The 15,215-nt window shown below is 36.0% G+C and overlaps 1 protein-coding gene across 3 annotated transcripts in view; it reads right to left on the reverse strand.

Moving 5' to 3' along the window:
- LOC125234773 overlaps positions 1 to 15,088 on the reverse strand; it is a 34,591-nt gene extending 19,503 nt beyond the window's left edge. The window contains exons 1-4 of one of the 3 annotated variants that reach the window (XM_048141168.1): positions 14,831 to 15,088; positions 12,059 to 12,208; positions 11,266 to 11,417; positions 8,715 to 8,921 (exon numbers count right to left, since the gene is read on the reverse strand). In XM_048141168.1, coding sequence (XP_047997125.1) covers positions 8,715 to 8,921; positions 11,266 to 11,417; positions 12,059 to 12,206 — 507 coding nt within the window. In that variant the 5' untranslated portion in view covers positions 12,207 to 12,208; positions 14,831 to 15,088. Of the gene's footprint in view, positions 1 to 8,714; positions 8,922 to 11,265; positions 11,418 to 12,058; positions 12,209 to 13,855; positions 14,002 to 14,827 lie in introns of those variants that run through there. The other 2 variants (XM_048141169.1, XM_048141167.1) reach the window with 2 other exon arrangements.
- Between the last annotated feature and the right edge of the window lie 127 nt (positions 15,089 to 15,215).

The raw sequence follows: 15,215 nt of genomic DNA on the forward strand, positions 1-15,215 counted from the left end.
TAGGTAGTTAATTAAAGTACTTTGAAGTAACCTGCTGTCCTACGGGATAAATATTATAATATATATAGGTAATATTTTTATTCTTTTCCTTCCGGCGACCGTCCTTTGTCACCCATGTTTCACAACTAAAGAGTAAGACGAAATTGACGAGTGAAGATGCTCTGACTGAAACAATTACTTTTCATATTATTAATGTTTACCATTACACACAGAGCACAATCTCATCGGTAAATATTGTAAATTTTACTTTATTTCGACGTGCTTTTATCATAGCGCTCTTGAATAATACGATTTTGTAAAGAAAATATCTCCTAGATACATACTATCAATTGTGTCGCTTAGTTTCAAACTTGGGTACTTAAATCCATTCTGCTTTAAGATTGAATATATAAAAAATATATATTAACCTTGTAGCAGAATGGATTTATCCAGGTTTGAAGTTGAGCGACACAATTACGCTTAATTCGGTATGTAAATACCTTATTTTTTGTTAAGTTACTGATGGGCCTTATTTCATACATGCAGCAATTTGGGAAAAGTGCACCTACTTAATGCACAATTGCACATGGACCCAATTTTTTGACCCATTTACACTTATCTAATTATAAAATGTACATAACATTTCGAGACTTTTAACCGGGCCTTATTTGTATGTAGATTACAGATGCCCTTAGTTGGTAGATGAAATGAGTGTTATATACGTTTTAATTCTATGGTAACAGAAATGCTGATATGTAAGTATAAATAAGTTTTAAATAATAAAAGTCTTGTTCTGTGCTAAGCCTTGTATTTCTAATGCTAGGTAGGTAATATGTATACACAACCCTAGAAAATTAGTTAACGTGCAAATCTTTATTTGAAAATAAATATTAATTGAGAATATAAAGTCCAAGAAAATCTTAATAATCAATAACGTAACACTCTATTGAGCAAACATAGATAATATGGCGTTGTTTACAATATAGACATTGCACCTTTAAAATTGTTCCACGTGTCAGATTGACCACCTATTTTCCTACTCGTATCACAATTTGGCGACTTCTTTGTTTGTAAATAATTTTAATTAGTTAGAGATAATAAAACCGGCCAAGAGCGTGTCGGGCCACGCTCAGTGTAGGGTTCCGTAGTTTCCTATATTCTTTTCAAAAACTTCAACCTATCAAAATCAAAATAATTTTCCTAGAAAGTCTTTATAAAGTTCTGCTTTTGTAATTTTTTTTCATATTTTTTAAACATATGGTTTGAAAGTTAGAGGCAAGGGGGGACACTTGTTTTTACTTTAGGAGCAATTATGTGTCGGCGTGATTGATATACATATTGGTACCAAATTTCAGCTTTCTAGTGCTAACGGTCACTGAGATTATCCGCGGACGGACGGACAGACATGGCGAAACTATAAGGGTTCCTAGTTGACTACGGAATCCTAATAAAATGCGAGGCTCTTGAGGCATTGATGCGACAGTATCTCGTTGCGACATTGTCTTTTTCTAATTTTTTTATACTATTTCAGTACGGTCCGCCTGATGGAAAGCGGACACCGTAACCTATGGACGCCTACAATTCAAGGATTGTCACATGCATTAATGTTGACGTAAACGACAAAATCATTGAGATCTAAAGGGTGCCAAGTTCAATGGCCAGTCCTCAATTTTTTTTATAACAATTGATAACATAAAATATCATTTCTTATGCATTCATTCGTTAACACACACACACAAAATAAACGTTACAAATAAGAAGACGTAAACAAGAAGACGATGCTACGAAATGGTCTAATCTTCCGATCAGACCATCCGGTGAAACAATCACGATAGGTCACAAAAATTATAGAAAACATACATTATAGAAAATTACAGAAGCATATAGATTATAGAAGCAAGTTACATTATATAAAAAAAAACACAAATTATACTAGTACTACAGGCTTTTTAACCTAAAACTGGTATTAAAAATATTACCACTTGTATCGTACCATCATATCGGGTCAGACACCGCTTGGCTGAACTTTAAACCGGCTATTGCAACCAGCACGGGAAGCATGGTCGCGCGATAGACGATAAAATATCAGGCCGTCCCTATCGCACTATTAGTAAGTGCGATAGGGACGGCCAGATGTTTTATCATTTATCGCGCGACCATGCTTCCCGTGCTGCGCCACAGTGTAATGCTACGCTACGTGCATTAACGTGACAAACAAAACAAGTCGAAAGAACTGCAAATCACGCCTGTATCCCATAAAGGGGTAGGCAGAGCACATGAACTACTCAAATTTCAGTGCCACTCTGCTCAAATTTCAGTGCTACTCAAATTTCAGTGCCAAGGCAAAAAGGGGTTGAAAGACAACGAAAATTGTGACATTTCAGTGACAGGTTGCCAGCCTCTCGCCTACGCCACAATTTAACCCGTATCCCAGAGTCGACTTCTACAACACACACGGGAAGAAAGGAGGTGGTGAAATTCTTGCAAAACTAAAATGGATTTTTATCAAATTACACACAAAATTATACATTTAACTACATAGGAGCAGCATAGCTACATAGGGCAGTTGGTAGTGACCCTGCCTGCTGCGCCGCGGTCCCGGTTTCGAATCCCGGTAAGGGCATTTATTTGTGTGATGAACACAGATATTTGTTCCTGAGTCATGGATGTTTTCTATGTATATAAGTATTTATATATTATATATATCGTTGTCTGAGTACCCACAACACAAGCCTTGTTGAGCTTACCGTTGGCTTCAGTCAATCTGTGTATTAAGAATGTCCTATAATATTTATGTATATTTATATTTATTTTATTTATATTGTATTTATAGGAAGAATCATTAGGGGCGAGAATTACAAGAAGAGCTAAGATAATGCGAATGAAACTTGACCTAAGTGACAAGTAGAAATATAAGTAGGTAATCTACAGGCAACTTGTGTCATGTATACAGGTTTCCTGGTTAAGTTGGTGGCTGTGCAAGTATTCTATAAGCTTTGTTTTGAAAGTGTGAATACTTTGCAGATTCCTCAAGGGCGGCGGAATGTTATTCCAACACTTCGAACTTTGCTATTTATAACTTCCTCAGAAAGCTGCCGAAGCGTGGCGTGGCGTCAGCAAATGGATTCAACATTGACGGCGGTCGCGAAGCTTAATACAAGATAACTTATTAAAAAGATATGCAGGCGATTTATACTTCAAGACTCCGAAGAGTAGACAAGCCAAATGAAGCTTACGACGATGCAGCATTTTGAGTAAATTATGCTGATTAAGGAAGGGAGTCACGTGGGCTCTCGATGGAATATTGAAACAGTAGCGCGCACATGCATTTTCCAAATGACATCTATTGAGTATGAAACCAATTACTAGGGCTAAAAAAATATGATTTTCCATATGTATTCGCAGTGCGCACTGATGACTATGCCGCAAGTTGGTATGCGATTGGAAGATATAACTAAAACATAGGTATGCGACCCGATATGGACCCGTTACAGGCACAAAGTATAAGTAAAATGTCCTAATAGAACCAGTTAAGTGAAAAAGTTTTTTTAGTAGAACTAAAGTTATAAAAAAATATCAGATTGTTTCCTTTATATTCACCTAATGTTATATATACACATAATAATTATGTATGTCGCAAATATCAATATAAGAGCCAAATTTAAGACGTTTATGTGAAATAGTTTTTGAGTTGTGAGGGCGCCCAAAGAGGCTCCAAATGGTTCGTGTAATATTACACACGAATCACACGATGCTGTCTGCCAGTTCGGTTACTTGAACTTGGCTTGACACGCTGCCGCGTGTTTAGACTGCGAACAGTGTCAATCTAGTGTTACCATATCACACGAATTCACTCCGATTATTTTTCAAAATTTATTTGTGCAAACACCATATAAAATCAAAATGTATTCTGTCCAACAAGTCTGTCAGTAAATAAGAACAAAGAAAACTATATGCGTCCTTTTCTTTAGGGTGCTAGAGAAAAGGATACCTATAGTTTTCTTTGTTCTTATTTACTGACAGACTTGTTGGCCAGAATACATTTTGACAGACTTGTTTGACAGAGTATAACTCTGGTCTAAAAAAAGTGCTTCGTTTATTCTAATTATAAAGCCTATTCCGCATGAATTAAAATAATAATTTTCGAAATTTAGTTAAAGTTGTCTGAATCTAAGGTTACGTGCATCGTGTGCAAACACCATTTAAAAAATATATTGAACATAAGAAAAATGTAATACACTTATTTAATGCATTACTTTTTTAATGCATGTCTGTCAAAGCAGAGATATATGATATAAAATAATTACTCGAACAGAAAATCTAAACAATTAAACATCAATTAAAAAAAAAAAAATCAAACGAAAGCATTTATTACTACTTGACAGAACAATTTTGTGATAAGAGAATGGCAGAACAATTAATAAAATCGCCATTTACGTAAATAATCGTTTATAGAATATAATTATAATGATTAATTCTGTTAGTTTTTTCATACGCCACACTGAATGTCTCTTCGCGGAAGAAAATGTGTCACGCATACACTGACACACTAAATAGTGTGACCAGTATAATGAAAATAAAGTCCAACGAGTTAAAATTAATTTTAAAACTTTTTCATTTTAATAAAGTTTAGAAGACAAAAAAATACCTAAATTGCTTATAATTCTATCAAAATAACATATATTTTTTAATTTCTCAACAATAATAAGTCGTAAACAACAAAAAAAGACAATTTTAAATCGAGACTCTTTCACACGTCACAATATTTATTTACCTTATTACTTTTGAACACATTCATAGCACTGGCAATCTTTTTGTATCCGTATATGACTTCTAGTGTCAAAAACAAATGTCATTGGAGCAAATTTGGCGACACGTCTGCTCTGAACGAGCTCGATCGAGCGTCTGAGTCCATAGAATCTGTTCGCAGTTTTGACGTTTGTATGGAAAACTTACGAAAGTTTATATTCAACATTGATTTTATTCGTTCTCTTTGTGAGGAAAAATATGAAAAGGTAATAATTCTGTAGTCCAGTTATGTAGCTTATAGAATAACATTATTTTAAAACTAAAAGACGGTCGTACATATTCAAATTTATCAAGATGCCGACAGCAGCCAACCGCATTTTAGTTACAATTTTAAGTAAGTATATATCTAAAATTGGAAGTGTTTCCTGATTTATATTACACACTATTTTGCATACACATACTTAAAGTTTATAATTATTAAGAAAGCCTTTTGTTTGCCTAAAAAGTTTTCGAAGTAATTGCCATTTGATTCGAAGTATTTTCAGACAGAAATTGATTTCGTTTAACTTCCATTTACTGTATTTTAGTAGCATAATAATACACATGTAAACTACTGAATTTTTAGTTTAGGATATAAATAATGCGACGACATCAATTCTAGCAGTCTAAAGCATACAGAATTGAGCTGAGCTCACTCAGACGTGACCACTATTTGCGGGTTTTCTTAAACGAGCGTCAGGAAAACACTCATAATTAATTCAGGGAGTAACTTTTCCTTGATGTCAACTACTGATTTTGTAGATAAGAAGACGCGCTATTTAAAACAAGTACTGTTCTTATCAATAAGTATATACTCATTTGCTGTGTTAAGTAAATAGCAAAAAAGAGTACAAGTTCTAAGGAGGGCTCGGGTTGCCGACGTCTCAAATGACAATGACGGAACAAATTTTATTGTGTGCTAGCCCTGCAGTTGAAGCTATTTGGAGACGCGACAGAAAACTCAGTTTAAGAATACCTGAACCCTGCAATAAGCTGCTGCTGCCATTCTCTTTGTTAGGTATAGTATATAATACCGCAATCATTAGGTTATTAGATTTATTTTTTAGTTTATTACAATATTTTTTTTAATGAATAAAGGAAGTTTTATCTCCAGTAGTACTTTATGTACTTGTTCCATTGATAACAACAAAAATAGGAAACAGACTTCGCTCAGAGTTCAAGTCCAGGGCCATCTTAATCATTTAAGATTAGATTTCTCGGCTGTCTGGACACTTCATACTCAGACACTCTTCAGCCAAGGATCGAATACGGGTATCTAATAGGCCTGATTTAGACGGCGTGCGAAATCGCATGCGATTTTAGTTACATTGTGGGCTTTTGAGGTTACATACAATTTTCCATCAAATACCGCAATTCAATAAAACTCGTATGAGAGTTCTCGTACCGTCTAAATAAATAAATAAATATTGTAGGATATTCTTACCCAGACTATATATGGGCCCTAAGTTTATTATGACAATGTATTCCAATTAGTTGAAGACAAAATATATTTGTCATTGAGAGTACAAGTACCCTCTCCGTTTAATTAAAATTGTCACATCTCGATACAGTGTACGCTGTAGGTACAGTCAAGGTGCGAGATAATGAAACAATCAATTTAGTTTCGACCTTATTGCGTTAACGTTAAGGTGTTTAATTTAATTGGTAGAGTTGATATCTTAGACCTTGTACGGTTCAATCTATAAAGTCAAGGATTTAATTAATGCACTTAGGGTTTGTTCTGGAAACTTCATAGACTGTGTACATACTGAACAGCCAATATTTTTTATACTATGTCGGTGGCCAAACATGCATTTGGCCCGCCCGTTAGCAAGCAGTTACGGAAGCCTATGGACGCCTGCAACTCCGGAGGTGTTACATGTGCGTTGCCGACCCTAACACTCCGCACCCTTGTCGTGATCTGTCGTTACTCGTTAATGCTGGAGCTAAAGGGGGGCCCCTTGCCGGACGACACTGTCAGTCAGTTGTTCGGAACTATCATTTTTTGCGAATGACTGACGGGCCGACCTTCCCGCGAACAGTCAATTTATCGGCTCCTTAAGGGGCTCCACGCGGTTTTCATCGATTTTTGACAAGTTTTGAGTCGAAACTCCTAAATTTGCACTACAGATAGAATTATAAGACCAACGGCCATCCGTTCTTCAATCTTTTATCTCTATACGTAAGAGACATATTTTGAAAAAAAAAAAAATACGTATTTTTATGATTTTTTTAAACGTGGTCTAATAAACACTTTTATCGAAATTTGATTTTAGTGAAGGGTGTTACATACCTACATGAAATCGACATGACTTTTCTATAACTTCAAGAGAGATTTTAATTTTAAAGTAATTAAAATAAACGTTATGACCAAAAAACCAGTTTTTGACCCTAAAATTGTTCAAATTTGATGCCAAATATCACAGAAACAATGAGCTGTGAAGTAATTATGAGATATTATTTTGTTTAAAGACGATGCTGTATCAGTGGATTCAAATCGAAGGTCATTGGCGCAGGGAACGCCCTTAAAATAAAACCGAAACTGGCAAACTTGAAAAGCTGGGTTTCGAACGCAAGACTTCATTTTCAATATACATATCAAGAGTTTTGAAAACACTTGGAAGTACGACTAATCGTCAGTTATGGTCCAATAGTTTATGTAAAATGTTCGATAAGAAGCCATTGTGATCCAATCTGGTCGTAATCGCGTCAATCCAGTCATACATAAATTATATTACAGAAAAGCGGTTTATCAGACTGCCGTCTGGTTGCAGAGTGGTCAACCATCCAAAGATTTGAACTCCTTCAATTTTCTTTTAAACCCTGCTAGTCTGCTAAATTGTGAAACGTGTTGAGGGAAATATTATGTCAATCATTTTTGCTGGAATATCAGTGCCGACGCCCCTCATTATTTTGTTGTTACTTTGTTATTTTTACAGCTGAACCAGCTAGACCATTAAATACACTTACAAGTACATTGTTGCTAACTTTAGCAATATTGTTGTTGCCATAATGCACCAACTGCCTTCTAAAGCACAACGTAAACTCGAAGAGCAAACTCAGCCTGGTATACCACGACATGATTCTTGGCTTCTCCTGTACTTCTTATCATTATGGTACCCTGTTACCTAAATTAAAGATAATGTTAATAAAGAAACTTACCACACAAACTTACAATTTAGTCCTTTGCCTGAAACACAGGAACTATCCTAGCTCAGGCATTTGTATAAATCTTGTCTTATATGTATAATAATTCTTAGTCTTTAAGAGCAATCACTGTACAATTTTTTTTTATTAATAAATTATTTGTATTTGTATTTACCAAAACTTCATCATTGTTGCTAACTCTCTCTAGTAGTATTGTTGTTGCCATAGTGCACCGACTGTCTTCTAAAGCACATGGTAAACTCGAAGAGCGACCTCAGCGTGGTATAGGTACCACGACTCATGATTCTTGGCTACTCCTGTACTTCTTATCATTATGGTACCCTGGTGTTACTGGGCCATTTTTTTCAAAGTTGTCCACCCCACTTTTTTGGATTTGGAAATTTTTATGTGATTTCCACTCAGAATCGCTAGCTCTTTCAATCCTAATAGGAGAAAAAAGTGTTTTTTCATACATTTTGTATGGCGGTAACGGAATGGAAGGTTCGAAAAAATGTATGGAAATCTTGGGACATTTTGTTTCTCCTATCAGGATCGAAAGACCTCGCGATTCTGAGTATTAATCGCGTAAAAAATACCCATGTTACAAACAAAGTGGGGTGGACAACTTTGAAAAAAATAGCCCTACTAACTTACTTTTGGCTGGCGCGATAACACAAAATGAGTTTTGGCCTCCAACACAAGAGCACGCCACTTCGCTCGGTCTTGAGCGGTATTAAGCCAGCTTTAGCCGACTTTTGTTACGCTAAAGAAAACTGCTAGATCAATTTATAGACACTTACCAAAACTTCATCATTGTTGCTAACTCTAGTAGTATTATTGTTGCCATAGTGCACCGACTGTCTTCTAAAGCACATGGTAAATTCAAACAACGACCTCAGCCCGCTGTACCATGGTTCAGTGGTCGAACCCGTGCGAGCCCTCATCATTCTGTTGCCCTGGTACTTCAACGTGCGTAGATAGCGACGTTTGCCTTGTATGTATGTCACCTGGAATAGGGTTAGTTGGTTGTAAACAGCGATTTAATATTATCAGGTTATTTGAGGTTAATAATGTTAGATTAGTGAGACAAAGTGTCTCCGTTTCGGAGAGGGCTCAAGTGTGTCTATGTTCTCGAGAAGTAGCATTTTTCATTTTTCAACAGACTCGAACCTTAGAAGAACGCACTGCGATATTTTTAGTGGTTTCAGAACCGTGTATAAGTGTAGCGTTTGGCAATAATCGCAAATAATGCTTGCTAGAATTAAAAACGAATCCGACGCCCTGCCTGCTAAGCCGCGGTCCTGGGTTCGAATCCCGGTAACAGCATTTATTTGTGTGATGAGCACAGATATTTGTTCCTGAGTCATGGATGTTTTCTATGTATATAAGTATGTACCTACAGGATAGAATATGCAATAGTGCAATAGTAGAACTAAAAACTAATAAGTAATAATAATAGTAGTGGATCTTACGTATGCACCTACCCAATTGCAAACAAGATATTACAGTGCTGTATTGTCTTGTTTGCCATTGCTAGTAAATAATATAAGTAGATATCTATAGAACCTAATGTATTAGGAGCCTCGTCTGCCAACAAACCATACTCTGGTTTGGCAGAAGTTAAAGTTTAGTTTTAAGTTTTAGTTTTGAATAAACATTTATTTCATTTTTTTTTCATTACTTCATTTCATGTATTGATCTATTTAAGTATGTATATCGTCGTTTAACACCCACAGTACAAGCTTTGCTTTGTTTGGGGCTAAGTTGATCTGTGTAAGGTGTCCCCAATATTTACTTATTTATTTAATTAAAGGGTCCATACAATGAATGCAATAAATGAATATGAATATCAACACAAGCTGACAGTGAAACCGAGTTTTATTAAAGAAAAGTACACGCCAATAAAAGCTTGGATAAATAATTAGATAATAAGTTTCTGATATAAAACTTTATTTACCTACATTTACGATCTCGACCGTACAAAGTCATTCACAAGCATAATATTTTATGATCAGAGGGCGGAATTGCTCATGGCAAAAATCAAACGTCAATAGAGTTGGAATGTTAAATTTTATCGACGTATTCAGCTATCGATAAATTCAGTCACCTTTTACATTTCTGACTTTAACATTAACCTCTTTGATTAGATTAAAAGTAAATTGAATGACATTTAATTACCATTTCTGTCACTAGTCCTTTTGCAACTAATTCACGTTTGAAAATAATGGTTAATCCAAGACGAAAAACAGCCAACAAATGGATAAAGAAGTATCCTTGTCTTACTTACGTCGAAAACAACTCAACAATATATACTGATAATTTCAGTTTAATCGATAGTCGCTAAAATTTTACGTTCCAACTCTATTGACGTTTGATTTCTGCCATGAGTAATTCCGCCCTCTGTTTATGATGAAAACATTACAATAATTAGCGGTAAAGATCCGTTTACACGCGGATACGACCTGGGTTATCTGATAAATGAGTTTAGTTCAAAGACTAATTTGGCTCATTAGGTTACTAAATCTGAGATCAACTATGTTGACAGTTCGTTGAACTTGTGTAACAAAACACCTCTTAAGACGATACGGTAGGGGTCAATTCTCCATACAAACGCTCTCGACTATTTCCTCCCTGGTTTTTGAAGATAGAGCAATGATTTTTTCAACACAGATTGTTATTATTTTTATCTGAGTCAGCCCGTTTTGATTTTTTTGATATTCTGCTTTTTAAAGACTCTAGAGCCAATCAAAAATTTCCAAAAACGGCCTTTTTCATTGTGGCGCAAAAAAATGTGTGATAATCAAGATTGGTAACAATTAACCAAAAAAGCTAAACGGTCCGACATAGATTATTTCATTGTTATTCAGATTCTCAAATTTCGTTCCGATTGATTAAGTTTTGAAGGAGGAAAGAGTCGAGAGCGGAACCTCGATTTTAAAGATTTTTCGCGATGTCTTTTAACTGAGTTGTTCTTGGACAAATGGACAATTTTTTTTCGATAAATCTAGTTAATAACACTAGTATATTTAACTAAAATTCCCAAATTGAAAGGGAGCCCTCCTTTTCTATTTTAGCATTTACGCTCCTGTAGCGTCTTAAGTAAGTCCGATTTCACCCGTTATCGAAGGCTTTTATTTATTTATTTATATCTTTATTGCACTACAAAATAAGGTACAAATGGCGGACTTAATGCCTCGAGGCATTCTCTACCAGTCAACCAATGCACAATGGGCTAAACCAGAAAGATTAAGTAGGTGCAGTGTCTTAATAAAAAGATTTTTTTGAAATCTCACGGGCTATATGCAAGTGACGTCTTTGTTTATGGCATAAACTGTTCAAAGGTTTACTTACCACATCAGCTGACCGCAATGGTGGCTTGCCCAGTACCAAGTTTATGAGTGATATGGACTCCCGAGTGATCCTTAGGGCTACCAGCATCATTAGGAAGAAGACCCAGGGCAGGGGGCGGACGAGCTCTGGTTGAGGCCTTTCTTCTGGCTCCACTACGAAGTAAAAAAGAAATATGTAAGATTCAAGTTGTAATGATAATGATAGTGCTGGAACTTGGCCTGCGCACTGCCGTGCGCTTAGATTCTGAAGGGTCTTGCTATTGCCGTGACACAATCTCCCCCATTGGGTCTCCTAGACAATGAACGTGTTAGTGCGTTTTCACATTATCCGATCCGATATCGGATGTAGGACCGATATCCCATACATTGAAGCCGCTTTCTTCGCTAGGTTCTTCAGGACATGTTCGGTAAGTTGTTTCAGATGCCCAATGGACAAACTGTAAGTGCATTTTCACATTATCCGATCCGATATCGGATGTAGGGTTGTAGGGCCGATTTTCTCTACATTAAAGGCGCCATCTTTGATTTTTGTCTTTAACATCCTTCCTACATCCTATATCGGATCGGATAATGTGAAAATAAAAACGCTGTAAAGGAAAACATGAGTTTCCGTCAGCTAGGGAACGAGACAATGATTTTCACATTTCACCACATTCAATGCTCTGGTTGATATGATCCCCCCACATCTAGCGTCTGGCGTCGCGAGACGCTAAATTAGGTAAGGGCTTCCCCCCTTTACCTAATACAGCTCTCACGCCGCGCGGTAAAGACGAGGTAAATATTGAAGAACTTACATGGCGGTGGCACGGCCCAGCGTGCACATTTCTCCAGGACCCAGAGCGCCTTGTCTACATGCCGGAGCACCGTCTGTCCGAACTTGTAACTGGCTGCATGCTCCGCGACATTCTGGAAGCCTTCCTTCACCAGCGCTACCAGTTCCATGGCTGGAAGGAATTAAATAGTTTAGTAGGGTAAAGGAAAATTTCTCCAAGAGACTGGTCCGAGTCGGGACGGCTGCTGGCGAGTGGCGAGGTTATGGAAGAATACTTCGACATTCCTGGGTGGGACTTCGCTCTACAGAGTGTATTTTGATAGCGGGTCAGTAAGGTCAGCTATGAGATGCCGTAGTCCTACGTGAAAATGGTCTAAGGGGACCATCCATCGATTTCAAATTGATGAAAAATGGCATTTACAGATTTTGGAAAAAACATACAGGGTGCGAGAAAAAGGCCATTTTTGACAAACTTTTTTTTTTGCGCCAATCGATCCCATTCCTATCAAGGATCAAAAGCTTGTATGGCACCAAAAAAAAATTTCCGGCTAGAAAAGTCACAAATCGCGAGAAACTTTTCCCATACAATTTGTATGCACCATAAGGGATCCTTTTGTACCTTTTTGGTACGGCACCCTAAAAAGGCTAATAACGGCAATTTAGATAGCTAAAAGAACTTCGATAGGCGAAACGTTTTTGTAGAGTTCATGTGCCATCGGAAAGTATTCAATTATCCATGACTGAAAACTGTAGGTACACTTAGTTTACAACAATTCGGAGAATTCTCCTGGAATTCTTTATTTTTGTGGGATGGGATTTTTTTTTAAATCAAAGAACAGACGAATAGGCCCGTGGCGACTTAGCGAGCTTTTCTCGTTACCTATAAGTCGCATCAACAAAGCAGTCGTAACCATTTTATCGCGAAAAGAGACATTCTCGGCTCGCCCACTGGCCAATTTACCAAGCCTCCAGGAAAACGAGTCATAAAATAGCCATAAAACTTTGAAAGCTATGACCGTAAAGCCATAACTACGCGGAAATTGCTACACACAAGAACTACTTAATCACCGGGATGTAGCAATTTAAAATGTTAAAAGTTACATTTAAACTGATTTTATTAAAAAAAGAACCGAAATTGTTAAAATTTTAACAAGAATATCCATACAACAACAAACAATATTTTGCATATAAGTATGTACTGTATGTACAGTAATCAGGTATTTAGCATAATAGTCTTAAGTGACAGATACAGAGTCAGAGATCATAGGTCAGACTTAGACTAATCATAATGGCGGAAGTAGTAAAGCCATTTTTACTTGCACTACTAGGAACACAGCCTGACTTATCATCGTCACAACTTACAACAGATTGTTGTGAAATTTTGTGGCCAATTTCTCAAAGCTGAAAGTCACAAGTTACAAGTGCAAGTCTCTTTTCAACTTGTTATATTAGACATTGACTACCACTTGTAAATTGTAACTTGTAGGTTCGAGAAATGGGCCACAAATTGTGCTTTTTTTTTTTTAAACCAGTTTATGAAAATTCTTTTTTTTTAAACCAGTTTATGGAAATTCTTTATAATGCTTAAATAAATCATGATAAAGGACTCCAATAGCACATATGGCGCTAAGACTATTGTGTCTTGCATATTTAACAAATCATTATGCCATTCTAAAAAGTAGGTACAGTAAATTTAGATGAATTAATCTTAACAGAATGAAAATGTCATCAAATACAAAGTGGGATCAACAAATTTAGAAAAGAATTACTTAATGTGTATAAATAAATCACACTTAAATTATATCTGTAATTATTTTACCTTGAATAAAATCCAGAGCCAACAAACACACAGTCAATAAAAACTTCTACATTTCATTCATGCATACTGTCAGTATTAAAAAAAACTTAGTGCACTGTTATCACCTTTATATGTAATAATGTACTGTCCATAATTGAGATAATTTACCATTAAGAGCTATTTTTGTTTGACTGAGTAATTACTTTACAATAAACAAGGTATATGGAGTGCAGCAAACATAAATACATCATTTTGACTTCTTTATACCTTATAGATAATGTGGGCAGTATAAGGTGCAGAGGTCACTGCAATCATAGGCTGATATGAGGGCCACGGAGCTGACAAATATCCACTCCCCACCAATGTAATTGATAGGTGCTATGTTTGTCTCACTTATATTCTGATTAGAAAAATATCTAACACTATTATTTACTTACAAATTTAATTAGTTGTATTTATCATTGTGTGAATAATAAGTAAATATTTAAGTACTAGCTTTTGCCCGCAGCTTCACTCATGTTAGAAAGAGACAAAAAGTAGCCTATGTCACTTTCCATCCCTTAAACTGTCTCCACCTAAAAAATCACGTTAATTCGTCGCTCCGTTTTGCCGTGAAAGTTGGACAAACAAACAGACACACACTTTCCCATTTATAATATTAGTATGGATCATATTCCATAAAAATGTACAGTTAGGATTCTTAGTTTCACTTGTTTAATGTAGGTATTATTTAAAGATTAGATAGGTATTGGCTCATATAAATAAAACTTATAAAGATAGCTATACGCATTTACATATTACTTATCTGTTGTTACTTACCTTATACGTAAGATCTACACACTGCATGTTAATAAACGATAAATTTGTCCTACCTGACTATAGAAAGTGCTACAGCAACGGCTAAAACTTATTAAATATCGTTCCAATAGTAATCAGTTGAAGAAGTACCCTACCAAAACACAAATACCCACTCTTTATAAATAATAAGCTTACCACTCTTGAATGTATTGAAGCCGCTCCAATTCGAAGGTAATAGAATACAAATACGGAATCCGGTTCAATTGCTATTGGTGATACAATTAGAAAATCACATCGGCAGACTATTTACTGGTATGCGCATACGCAACTGCGGCTGATATGTTGTATTTGAAATCGGTTGAAAGTTTCTAATATTTACGCGAAACATCAAATATGCCGACAAAGAACGCACGTAAACCACCGAACACAGTTCAACGCTCGAAACGAAAACCAAGAAACACGAAAAATGAAGTGAAATATTTGCAAGTTTTGACAGATGTCAATCTAATAAGACTTTTCACACGACACGACACGAGTAGTTCTTTTCTTTTGCACGGGCTGTGGTCAATTCCTATGTGGTTCG

This window comes from Leguminivora glycinivorella, chromosome 16, assembly GCF_023078275.1.
Source record: "Leguminivora glycinivorella isolate SPB_JAAS2020 chromosome 16, LegGlyc_1.1, whole genome shotgun sequence".
Classification (NCBI taxonomy): Eukaryota; Metazoa; Arthropoda; class Insecta; order Lepidoptera; family Tortricidae; genus Leguminivora; species Leguminivora glycinivorella.